The sequence below is a fragment of the Mus caroli genome, unplaced genomic scaffold (genome assembly GCF_978045245.1).
Source record: "Mus caroli unplaced genomic scaffold, Mus_caroli_1 scaffold_5, whole genome shotgun sequence".
In the NCBI taxonomy this organism is placed as follows: domain Eukaryota; kingdom Metazoa; phylum Chordata; class Mammalia; order Rodentia; family Muridae; genus Mus; species Mus caroli.
Genome location: NW_028227260.1, coordinates 130,918,946 through 130,932,188, shown reverse-complemented (window position 1 = coordinate 130,932,188; position 13,243 = coordinate 130,918,946). Strand labels below are relative to the sequence as shown.

At 38.7% G+C, this 13,243-nt stretch overlaps 1 protein-coding gene across 3 annotated transcripts in view; it reads left to right on the top strand.

The window, feature by feature from the left end:
• Window positions 1-13,243, top strand: part of Mbnl3 (muscleblind like splicing regulator 3) — a 93,073-nt gene that overhangs the window by 53,511 nt on the left and 26,319 nt on the right. For all 3 annotated transcript variants that reach the window (XM_085838222.1, XM_029473570.2, XM_085838221.1), the window contains one exon: window positions 11,932-12,096. In XM_085838222.1, the coding sequence (XP_085694348.1) occupies window positions 12,043-12,096 (54 nt within the window). In that variant the 5' untranslated portion in view covers window positions 11,932-12,042. The remainder of the gene's footprint in view (window positions 1-11,931; window positions 12,097-13,243) is intronic.

Here is a 13,243-nt window from a genome sequence, read left to right as displayed (position 1 = left end):
ACGGTGAAGAAATGCAAACCAACTAGGTGGGGCACACACATCTGTAATCCCAATACTCCCAAGCTGAGGCAGGAAGGTCAGGAGTTTCAGTTGAAGCCAGGCTGGACTATATGGTAAGACACTGACTCCCCAAAATTAAACCACTTCAAACCATCCTATAAGTTCTTCAAATGACTTTGTTGTGATGGGATTAGTAGAAAACCTAAACCTATGTTAACAATAGTCACATGGCAAGTAACCTAAGCAAAAACTGTATATCTTCCCTCCAGCATCCTTATGAGCAGTGTGAATACTTTAGCCCTCTCTTATCCTTATGGAATCTAGTATGTAAAAACTCACTGCAAAACATGACATGGAATAAGATTAAAAAAAAAAAAAGCTCCAATTACCTTTAGTAGAAAAGTCCATGAGTGAGACCTGCATATTGATGTTCTTACACTACCTGATTTATTTTACTTTATTGGTTTTATGAAATATTTTCTAGACTGGAATTTGACTTGCCTTATAGAGACAGTATAAACAGATGAACTCATTTAATTTTTTTTCAAAAATCCCATTTTCTAAACTTTATCCTGGTTGACAAGGAAGACACAATATACCTAGGGTAGATTTGTTTTATTTTTATTGTTCTATCCCAACTTGAGGACTCCACTCAATAAAGTACAGATTAGATTGCACTGTAGCACCATGACACCGTTCTGTGCTGAATAAAAAGTTTTCACATTGTAAAAAGTACCATGTCTTTACAAGTATACCAGTCCTTCTCTAAGTCTTCCAGCTTTTTAAGTTACTGTGGGAGTAAAACTGATAAATTTTAAATACAGCTAATTAATTCTCTCTGCTCTTGGCTTTGCTTATGTTTTCCCCTTGTTTGGGATTTGGAGATACATATCTTTTGGCAATGATGGTGTTTCAACTTCTTCTCTGTAAGAGCATGAGGCATTTCGTTTATGGCTGAAGGGTTGATTTATTTTAAAACATAAAACCTTCCTGAATCTCTTTATTTTACTTAGACTAGTCCATGTTCTAGTTACATTGTTTGTAGATGCTCTGCTTCAGGAACAGTTTCATCACTGACAAATATTAAAAGCTCACCGAAAGCAGAAGGTGAATTTAATGAGATTGCTGTATTTACTGAACCAGGCTTGAAGAGGATCATTTTGAAACACACTTCTTCAAAAAGTCATGGCAGTGGCCTCACTCATGGCAGTTTGTTGATTCACTTTATATCTCTGAAACATGGATCTCTGAGTTCGTAAGAAATTGTGGAAAGTTAGTGGGTGTTAAGGCAAGACAGAATCAGTTCTTTCCTTGTCTACAGAACATAAAAGATAACTGACCTAAGTTTTAGACGAATTTCAGACACATTTTGCTGAAAATAACAGTTTATTTAAATATAGTACACTTGGGGTTTGGAGTTTTATTTTGAAATTGTATGACACTCTAAACTGTCTTGACTCTAGAGGTTACATTTTAAAATAAATCTTAAATAACGGATTTAGACTATAGATAAATATGTATGAAATGACAAAGAAAGTGTGACTTAGTTCATGTTGCCAAAGATTTTAGAGGTGGCCCGTGTCACCAAGTAAGACTTTCTGTTTGGAAATTACATTTTTTGTCACGAATTGGAAGAGAATGCTACTTGTCATGTGAATACATTTGTCTCCTTCTGAGCTTTGTAACATGACCTCACGCTTACAGACTTAGCATCTGAAGGGAGGTTTATCTTTAGCACGAGAGCTCCTGATTTTTATCTTTATGTCCCTAATTTTAAAATGCAGTAGTAAGTCATCATAGTGCTCATTATACAACTTTTGTGTGCATGGACAGATAGGTGGCTGTATTTTGTGACATAATGATCAAACTTACTGACACCGAGTCTCGCAAAACTAACTTTTAAAAAGCTGAACAATAATTAGCTTTTTTCTCATCTTATGGTCTTCTTACATGTTTGGAAGATATTTATCTAAATGAAATCCTTGTTTGAAACTTGTATTTCACATTGAGGCAGGAAATTTAATTTTGCTAAATGGAAACCCCAGTGTTTAAGCATAGCACATAACTAAACCCCATAGGAATCGAGAGAATTGCCAAATACCTTCCTACTTCCTGAGTTTTAGTACAGTTAAAACTCACTTGAGACCCTTAAGTCATGGAAAACCTGGAGTAACTGGCTTGGTTCCAGGGGAAAGAAGTCCCAGTGTAGAAAAGCCAGTTTGACAGAGGTGACTCGCAGTTCTGGCCTGAGGAAGCCTTCACACAAAAGAAAGCCACAGCAGGCTCTGCAGAATTCCTGATAAACCTAGGAAAGTCCTGGGCCTGGGACGATGCTGGTGGGATGCTGTTTCCTAGCAATCAAAGGAAAACACTCCCATCTTGTTAACTTTGAGGAGACCCCGTCTAGGCAAAAACAAAACAACAACAAAAAATATTGCAATAGAAAATTACTGTTTTGATTTAGGACGGAAATGAAAATGAACATAAAACTGAAACAACAACAACAACAACAAAACAATCCTGGCCTACACCGTGCCATGAGTTCTTGTTTGCTCTTCAGTTTGTTTTTCTGTAGCATGAGGAAGAAGAATTTGATTGGTCTTTTCACCAGTCCATCAATAGAGAGATACTAGTGGGCATTTGATGTAATGGGGTAGTTTTTCATTAATGAAACAAGACTGAGTGAGCAGATTCCTTTGCTGAAAGACATATGGGACTCTTGTATATTTTCACTCTTTGAGAAAGCTATATATTATGCCATTTCTTCCAACTACTTAGATTAAGACTCCTTGTTTTTGATAGTCCAGCTTTGGAACAATGGTCTGTAGTACACCTCCTAACAAATGCTAAACTAAATGATTTTCTAGGGTCTTTCCACTTTCATCATTTAATGTTTCTGTTATATGTCCATTGATATATAAAGTTCCCCGGAATAGTATCATTTCATTCATGTGGAACCTACTAAATCTGAATCTTTTTAAATTCTACTCAAAGACTCTGTATTACTAATGAATAAAAATAAATTCGGGACTGGGACTAACAAACAATTCCTAAATTGATTGCCACTTCTATGATATGTATTTATATTCAGCAGTGTGAGCCTATTATAACCACTATCTGGAATTTATTATTTTGTCCATTAGAATTAGCCATGGCCTTCACTTTTACTTTGTTTTCATTGTATTTTTATTTTATGTGCACGGGTGCTTTGGTTGTATGTATGTTTGTGCATCAAATGCATTCAGTGTCTGTGGAGGCTAGAAAAGGGTGCCAGATCCCAAGACTGGATTACAAATGGTTGTTCACCTTATGGGCCCCAGGAATTGAACCTGTGTCCTCTAGAAGAGCAACCAGGGCTCTTAACCACTGAGCCATCCTTCCAACCTCATTTTTTAAATTATTACTTTTAATTTTTAACATTACTATTCTGCTTGCTTGTGTGTCTCTGTGAGGGTATCAGATCCCTTAGAACTGGAGTTACAGACAATTGTGAGCCACCACGTGGTTGCTGGGGATTTAACCTGGGTTCTCTGGAAGAGCAGCCAGTGCTCTTAACTGCTGAGCCATCTCTCCAGCCCTGTCCTTTGTTTAAATATGAATAAACAAGCATTGACAGAAAACATTATTCCAATTTTGTGTTTTGAGTATGTACTTGGATAAATTTTATGTGAGTATATATAGAGATGTGCATTAATCTCTCATTTCCCTGGACATTAGTGGATGAGTAGTCCACAGACAGGATTAAGAAAGAAAGTTGGTGTGCCACGCAGTGGTGGTGCACACCTCTAATCCCAGCACTCGGGAGGCAGAGGCAGGCAAATTTATGAGTTTGAGGCCAGCCTGGTCTACAGAGTGAGTTTCAGGACAGCCAGGGCTATACAGAGAAACCTTGTCTCGAAAAACAAAACAAAACAAAAAAGAGAGAGAGAGAGAGAGAGAGAGAGAGAGGGAGAGAGGAAGGAAGGAAGGAAGGAAGAAAGAAAGAAAGAAAGAGAGAGAGAGAGAGAGAGAGAAAGAGAGAGAGAAAGAAAAGAAAGGAAGAAAAAAAAGAAAGTTGGCCTCCCTGTTTAATCTCTCCCTAGCTCACAGACTATAAAGCCTTAAAAGATATAAAAGCCTCATTTTCATGCAGTATTTTGTGTGCCCAAAAATTTGTTGTATATGTTTGGAGTCCAGCTGGGAGTGTAGCTTGAAGATAGAGCACTCTGCTGGGGCCTGAGTCCAGCTCCACAAAATAAATAAATAAATCGGCCCTCACATCCCATGCTCCTTCTCAACTTAACCGAAAGAGGGAGCTCCAACAGGCAGCACAGTCACTTAAACATACAAAAAAAAAAAAAAAAAAAAAAAAAAAAGTAAGGGTAGTCTTGCCTCTGTGCCTTAGAAGGTGGAGAGGCTGGCAAGATAAGTGATTGGTGTGATGCTTATGGTGGGAGGAGCTACGGAATGAACAAATTGTCTTCTCCAGCAGTCCACTTCCTTCAGATCCTTGCAGCTAGTCAGGTAAGTTGGAGCTTAGCATTCCTTCTGGGTGAGTAGTGTGCTGATCCCGGGCCGATGGGTCCCGTAAGACAGAGCTTCTCAGGCCCTTTGGTAAAGGGAGTAAAATGGGTTTGAGAGGGATTGACTTTATTTAGCTCAGTTCACAGCAGAGAACAGTTGCGGAGAAAGTTACCAGATAAAATTTTGAATGTAGCATACGGATACTTAGATGGCTTATCTAAAAAATCGAAGTAAATTCGGAGTCTTTTAGTTCTATTTGTTAAATTTAGCATCCCTAGGTAGGATTCAAAGCATAAGCCTTAGTGGAGCAATAAAAGGTACAGGCAGCTGCTGTTCTTTTTGTCTTGGCTTCCTAATTGCTGTGTTAGATGCTGAAAGGAGTGTCCAGACAAAGTAAAGGAGCAGTAGTACAGTAGATTCTACTGCTGGGCAGAGACGGACACTCTATTGTTTTGTAACGAAGTCTATGTAGTAAGTAGCAGTTTGATCGGGTGGCATTTTTTGGGGGGGAGGTAATCCACTAAGTTTTATGTATTGGTATTTTATGTTAACTGCCACAAGACGCTGAAAGCCAGCTTCTATGAATACTTACCATCAGAAGTACTTCTGAATTTGATAACTTGGCACCAATGTGTGTCTTTATCTTGAGAGTTTAGTTTGGTTCTGGTTATTTTTAAAATAGAGATGATTCATTTACAAGGAGTTGGTTATTGACAACGTATCCAGTAACTATTCTATCTAAAATGATTGAAGGTATTCGATTGAAAAATCCGGATGTTTAGTTGGTGGGGAGCGAGCGGAGCAGCAGGAGTAGCTTCTGGATACGGGTGAGGTCAGCTTGCTTTGCCTGTGGACAAGCCAGCCTTTTACTGTTATTTACTCTTTCAAACTTCTCCATGAAGAAATTCAAGCCTGTGATTCTTGAAAAGTAAGATCTGTTTTTAACTGGAACTAAATTGAGCTTGGGTGGAATATATTTCTTAAGAATTGATAGGTACAGTAGAGCTACAAGAAGGTTCCGCCTGCTGTGATTTTCCTACAGCTGCGTATTTCACCTTTGTAGCTTAGGGGAATTTGACCTACAGCATGCTTAGAGAAATTCTGGGTAAGGGTGGGGCAGCGAGAGAAGCACTTTGTCTGTCGTAAACAGACCACAGACCCAAGAAATACAGAGCTCCCCTTAGGAGGGCCCAGGTGCTGATTAGATATGGATCAGTGGCTGGGTTTTTTATCGTTCCTGTCCTACAGTGGGAGTCTATATTCTGGGGATCTTGAGACTCTTTGCATTAGAACTAGGGGGTCATGTCTGTGTGCCTTACGGATTCATGTCACTTCTGGTTCAGTTATACGAAATTACTAGAAGGGTGGTCATATATTCCTTGGGGTTCATAATCGTAGCAGAAAACTTACAGACTATTTTCTAGACTTAAATGAAATAATAGTTAATTTAACCCAGTTGACTATTGTTCTCTTACTTGGAGAAAGAAGAGGGGTCTCACAAAAGGCAATAGACAGGGGAGCACGGAGAAGTTTTAAATGCAGCCCTCTAGAAAAGTATCCCCGCAAAGGTTAGCAAACTTGTGTGGCCACTATCCACCAGGCACAGATACATCCCTGGGGGGATTCAAAGATGAGAAAGAGAGAGGTGTTCTCTGAGAGACTCAAAGTCTGGCAGACGAGATAGGCATGCAAACAATTTATTGATGTTATTTACCAATAGGTGTTAGGGCAGAGCTGAATATATACACTTGGAGACACAAAGGTAAGATAAGGGGTCGGGGATGGAGAGAAGGCCTCCGGAACAGTCTTTCCAGACACGGAGTCATTTGAACAGATTCCATTTTGGGTACTGAGAATGAGAAAATTGGCTCTTGTGCCTACTAAGCTACTTGTGAATTAGGGTACCAGCATGTCAAATTTATGATAAAGGTGGTGATAAGCAACATGCTGAGGATACTCGTGGTACAATACATCAATACTGGTTGATGATACACTATTTGGAGGAGAAAATTATGTAGATTATCCCTATTAGCTGAAAGACAGAACTCTGAGTGAAAGAAAGTAGAGATTTGCTGGTAACTGCTAATAGCTGGGTAACGTACTATGGGTGGATGCGCTCACCTTTTGCTCTTTCAGCTCTTTCCTAGATTTCAGTAGGTCTGTGATACTGCAGGAACTAGACAGCCTGGTACCTGGCAGGTCTAAATGCTTTACTCACTTGTACATCAACAGAGAAGCCTTGTCTAGGAGCACACATATGTTCTAATGGGAGAGCACAGGTCAGGACTTTTTCCTTCATTTACCCCAGGATCATTAAAATGGAGTAACTCTTTTTCTTCTTGAACAAATCGTCTGTGTGGTGTGTTTAACATTTACATTTTAGCTGCTGATAGTGCAGATCAATAAGGCTGTGTCTTTGTGTGGGAGTGGGTGGTTGGAGGAGTGGGGGGGAGCGTGTGGGGGACTTTGGGTATTGCATTGGAAATGTAAATGAAATAAATACCTAATTTTAAAAAAAGGAAAAAAGAAAAGAAAAGGTAACTCGGGTAAATTTGTATTTAAGAGAGGTTATTTTCATCTACCACTCCCCTCCCCTTAACTCCAAACATATATGAAGAGGCAAGTTATTATGCAAACAGCTGTTTTTGTTAAAGATACAGTAACTGACAGAAGGTAGTTTTATCAGCTTCCTAGGGTCCTTTTCTTATTTTGATAGATGGCAGGGCTCTCTCATGAACATGAAAAGTACTTTTCATAGTTTTTTTTTTCCCCCATCAAGTGCATAGTATTCTGTTAGCTGACAGACTCTCTCCTAACTTCCAAGACTTAGGTAGGATTTGAATCATTACAATGCTACTTTTCTTTCTCCGCTAAAGACTTGCTATTCACTTGTGAAAAGCCAAAAGGTACGGGAAAGGCAATAGATTGAATTTTGGAGGTTTTATAAATGCTCTGCAAGTTTCTCCTTTATCTGTTATCAACTTTTTGATGCAGCTGTGGTTCGCAGATGTCATCAACTGCTCCCTCGCCCTGCTGCTTTTTGGTCTCATTTTCCCAGACAGTGGGTGGGAAAAGAGGGAACTGGAAGACGCAGCAGAGTGGGAGGACTTATTTCAGCTAAAACTATTTTCCTTCTAGAATCATGAGCTAGCTGCTTAACTTAATAACACAATGATGACCAGGTGAGGGTCATATGGTTTTAAGGTAAGTAGGACGAGGAGGGAAATTGAGGCAAGCCTTAATGAGCTCATTCTCTAATTCTTTTATTTTTTCTTTTTAAGTCTCTGTGCATGGTTAAGGGGTGAGGAAAATTGATTTACATGGCTTGGCCAGCCCTAGCTGCTGTTTTTAGGATAGTCTCTTAGACCAAAGGATGTTGTCACCCAACATTTATGAAGTCCTTCAGTACCTGGTCTAATAATTACGTAATACATGGCAATTCTGACACTCTTGGTCTAGATAACAATGTAGACGGCTTGACACATCCTTGAGTTGGCGGTGGAAAATGAGGGGCTGCCTTTTCAGAGTTAAGATTGGTACTGGGTTATGGTAGATTCGTTGTGAAAGGGTGTCTTGTGGCCCACTCACACTGCTTAGTAGTCCCAGGGACGTTCGTGGTAACCTTTCTAATCTGTAGTCATTGTTTTTCAAAGGACAGCAGCAGTCTTTAGGACAGTCCCCTCCACAGCTCATTCTATCCATATATGTTTTACCAAAGCCATTTTACCACTATGAATGAAAAACAAGGTTTACCAAATGTCAAAAACTACAGTTATATCCCTCATCATATCAATTAAAATATTAAAGCCTGTAACTGAATTTGGAGTTCTTGAAAAAAATGCATCATATCTAGAAGTTTATTATCATCAAATGTTCTGCATATAGATACATTGCCTTGAGTTCTAAAGTGAGTTTTAAAAATTACGTGAGAGCCTTAGTGTTCCTTTGTAGCAGTGTATTTCACAGTTAACAAGAATATTAAATTACATGATCTCCTCATCTATTGTTTTGATAAAAAATGTAGATTTTTGTATTTTATAAGCTTTCTGTGTCACAAATAGCAGTCTCCAGTAAGGTGGTATTGCTATGCATCTGCATTGCTATAGAATTAAATTATGGATTCTGTCATTCAAAAAAGGATGCTTTATAAATCAAGTAAAATCTCATAAGTAAGACGAATAACTTTTTTCTTTTTAATTTCATGATGCCTCATATCATGCTTTGGTTTTATAGCCCAACTTGATGTAATCTTTACACTGTTAGTTTCCCATTTTTTTTCTATTTCTGTGTACTGTTTTTGCTTTGTAAAAACTCATTAGTTTTTGAAAAAAGAAGTTTAAGCAAAGTTACTATTTGTAATGGACAGTAAGAAAGAAATCATAAAGACATATTCCTTTTTTTCTCTCTGGGCTGGCAGGAAATATGCCAGATATATTGTGCTTCTTTCGTCCCTTTGTTCTTTTCCCTTTCTTCTAATACAGTAAGTGTAAATGATGTGAACATTCTGTAATTTTTAGTAAATGCTAAAATCCCAATCAGTTTCTTTTCTTTCACTTTAAAAAACACTCTATTGAAATTAATTAATTAATTAATTAATGGGGTAAAGGCACTCTATTGTTTAGAATTCTGAATATAATAGATGTATTTTTGTGTCTTTTTCTCTTTTGCAGAAGGATTACAAATACTATTCCATAGCTACCTAACAGCAATTGTCTTAAGTTATCTAGGCTTTGTAGCCCAAGGCAATCCTGCTCAGCAGCTGCCTGAGTTCTTTTCCTCACTGCTGCTACATAACTGCCCCAAACCATAGACTTGACGCAATGTCCCAGAATGTGTGTCTGCAGCAAGCCGAAAGATAGGCAAACGTCAGGAGTAAGGTATTCCCACCTGGTTAGAGGGCAAGAGCCCCAAATGCAGCTGCAGCTGCTGATTTAAAAAAAAAAAAAAGCCTGAAATTCAGACCAGAGGCCAGAGATAGACAGAGATTTAAGATCTGGACAATTCCAGGGCTCCCTGCAACTTTGGAATAATTCCCTTTCTCCGGAGAAATGAGATGGTAAAAGAGAACAAGATTTAGGCCTAGGCCTTGGAGAAATCTTTGCTGTTGGGGTCCAGAAGGAGTAGCAGGAAGGCTGACATAGAAGCATAAGCTACCATGCCGTGGTGGAAGTCACCAAATGCTATGTATCTTCTTTTTTTAAAATATTTGTATTAGGTATTTTCCTCATTTACATTTCCAATGCTATCCCAAAAGTCCCCCAGAGCCTCCCCCCCCACTCCCCTACCCACCCACTCCCACTTTTTGGCCCTGGCGTTCCCCAGTACTGGGGCATATAAAGTTTGCATGACCAATGGACCTCTCTTTCCACTGATGGCCGACTAGGCCATCTTCTGCTACATGTGCAGCTAGAGACATGAGCTCTGGGGGGTACTGGTTAGTTCATATTGTTGTTCCACCTATAAACTGGATATTCGAGCCAAATAACCTTAACCTTAGTAATGTTGCTGGAGGATAAAAGGTCTACATATTGTAATTCCCATGCCTGTCTTAGCGCTTAAGAGAGATTGTTTATGTAAAATGATGTTTATGGTTTTCATGGGAAGAAATCCCTGAGATTGTGATTTTAGTGTGGGGGAAGTTTTTCTTACAGTGCTTATATGTGTTGAAATTATATAGCTTTTTATAAGCTATTTGTATGAATTCAGGAGAATCAGCTTAAAAACATTTCCAATTCTTAATATGTATAATTTCTTCTTTTTCCAGAATTTAATAACAAGATTTAAAGATATATTTGAAGTGAGGCTATTATTAGATTTGATAATTATTTTAATTTGATTAAAAATAAATATACCAGGGGAAGAAACAGAACGGCAAATGATAAGTGTACTTTCAGTTTTTCACACTAGGTTTTAGGTTATACACTACCTCATAAATATATGCAATTATCATGCAAGTAAACTATATATATTATAGAATTAATATATATTATACATATATTATAAAATTAATGAAGGCTTTTCAAAAAAGCAGCAACAGTACATTCAAATTTGCATTATATGTAGCTCGGCAAACGTTGAAGTACACATCATGTTTCTCAGTAAAATTGTAGGAATTACTTCATAGAAAGATAATGAAATATAAATAAGTGAATGTGTGTATCATTTGAGTATTGCAAATAAGCACCATGCTTAGGATGTGTTGAATGAAAACTCGTGATCAACTGACTCATTTTCCCCTGGGAATTCAGATAACGTAGCAACTTGCATTCTGAGGCCAAAGAAAAAGGTTGTATTTTTTTCCTTCTTCCTCTTCCTCTTCCAATAACTTCATGCTGGGTAAAGAATCCAGCATCGATGGGAAAAGGTTTTACTTGCAGTTGTGCTTATCTTAAAAGGATTATGGTGGCTTTAGTAATCCAAACAGGATAGCCTTTAGTTGCTTCGTGCAAGGTTCCTAGTTGAAGGCAGTGGTAGGTCATATTGAGGCAGTGCAATAAACAACTTGTCCACTGACACTCTTTGCTACCACATAATCAGCAGCTGAGTCACCGGTTACAGGATATCAAAGGCATGTGGGGTTGGGCTTTTTTTTTTTTTAAACAGGCCCCACTCTGTAGCCTAAGTCAGCCTTGAACTCATGGCATTCCTCCTGCCTGTCTCCACAATACTGGCATTACAGACATGAGTCACCATGCATGGTTCAATAGAGTTTAAATATTATCCTCTCTGGAAACTGATTAAACTATGAATTAAAAAATGATGAGAAACTTTAGTATCCACATGACCTAAGGACATTGCTGCTGGAACCTAATGAGCAAGCAGACATACAGATTTATTCTCAGATCATCAAAGCCCCCTTAGTATAAAGCGTGGAGGAAAAAGAATGCTTTGGGACCTAGAATGTCCCAGGTAATAGAATCCAGGATTAATAAACTTTAATGTGATTCTTAAAGATCCTCCCGGAAATATTTTTTAATTACTTGTCCATGTGGATCCAGATCCCAGTCTTAAACAGATGATTTTACATCCTTACATCTCTTGTTAAAAGATTTTTATTTAACTTTGTGATTTCTACTTACATTTTATGGCATACCTTCCCTAATATTTCTATGTTCTAAATATAATATGGTGCATAATCAAAGTAGAGCAAAACAGAGCAACTGAGAACATTCTGAACTAAGGCCAACTAGATTTTTGCTGTTATGTCCCCATGGGCAAGTCACGTGATGTCTCCTAGTCTCAATTTCTTCAGCTGGGAGATAAAGGTGGTAAGAATGTCAATTTTACAGGGCTGTTAGGAAAAGAAAATGGGGGACTTCGTGGCTAGTGCTTGTGACTGTTGGTTCTTAAGAGCACAGAAAGTTTCTATAATTTCTTTAACCATACCAGAATTATTAAACAAAAATTTATCTAAATTTTTGCTACTAGGGTCGGTGCACTCGTGAGAACTGCAAGTACCTCCACCCTCCACCCCACTTAAAGTCACAGCTAGAAGTTAATGGGAGAAACAATCTGATTCAACAGAAGACTGCCGCAGCCATGTTCGCCCAGCACATGCAACTCATGCTGCAGAATGCTCAGATGTCATCTCTTGTAAGTTACCACAGGAGGCTATTGAGTACTTGATGGTTTTGTTCATGATACCTTTTCAGAATATCTAGACAGACTGATGGAAGATAGAGTTCATGTTCTACACTATTAGTTGGCCAAATATATTTGCCTTCTAACTCAGTGCTGGTAATTAAGTTGATCAATTAATCTTTATGAAACCAACGAGCTCCTTGGAGCTCATTTGGCCTTCAGTAATACTTTACATGAGCCAAGTATTTTTAATTATTTTTTCCAGTACATATTCCATTCCCTGCCCCTCCCCATACACCTTCTGTCTGTTCCACATCCCACACATCCTCCAGACCCCACCCTGTCTCCACGGGGATGCCCCATCCCCCACCCCACCTGACCTCTAAACTCCCTGGGGTCTCCAGTCTCTTGAGGGTTAGGTGCATCATCTCTGAATGAACACAGACCCAGAAGTCCTCTACTGTAGGTGTGTTGGGGACCTCATATCAGCTGGTTTATGCTCCCTGCTTGGTGGTCCGGTGTTTGAGAGATCTTGGGGGTTCAGATTAATTGAGACTGCTGGTCCTCCTACAGAATCACCCTTCTCCTCAGCATCTTTCAGCCTTCCCTAATTCAGCAACAACAAGGTCAGCTGCTTCTGTCCATTAAACCAAAGGAATTTTGAACAATTTTTCCACTTTATTGTGGTATGATGATAAGATGTATTCGTTTAATGTATAAATGTGATGGTTTAAAGGTTTGTACATATAACACATATATTCCTCATTTATAAAATGATACAACATGGATTAAGCTAAAAGATATTATGCCATGTGGAAGAGGTCAGATTGAGAATGGCGAGTGCTGCATGGTTTCACTTGTATGTACAATCTCAAAAATGTTGAACTCATAGGAACAGAGAATAAGTTGATGTTTGCTAGAAGCTTTAGGTGAGGGTAGGGAGATGTTGGCCAATGTTTGACTAGACCAAGACCATTACCATCCTCAGGCTCTTATGGGAATAAGCAAGGAATAGAGCAAGGTCTTACTGACACTTGAGCAGGATATATCCTATAAAGGCAGAGCAGGGATCTCTTCAAAGGTCAAGACACAGCCTCAGGGTGCGAGTCAGATGCCATTTCAGGGAATCAGAGACTCGGGCATAGGGTAAAGTAGGGGT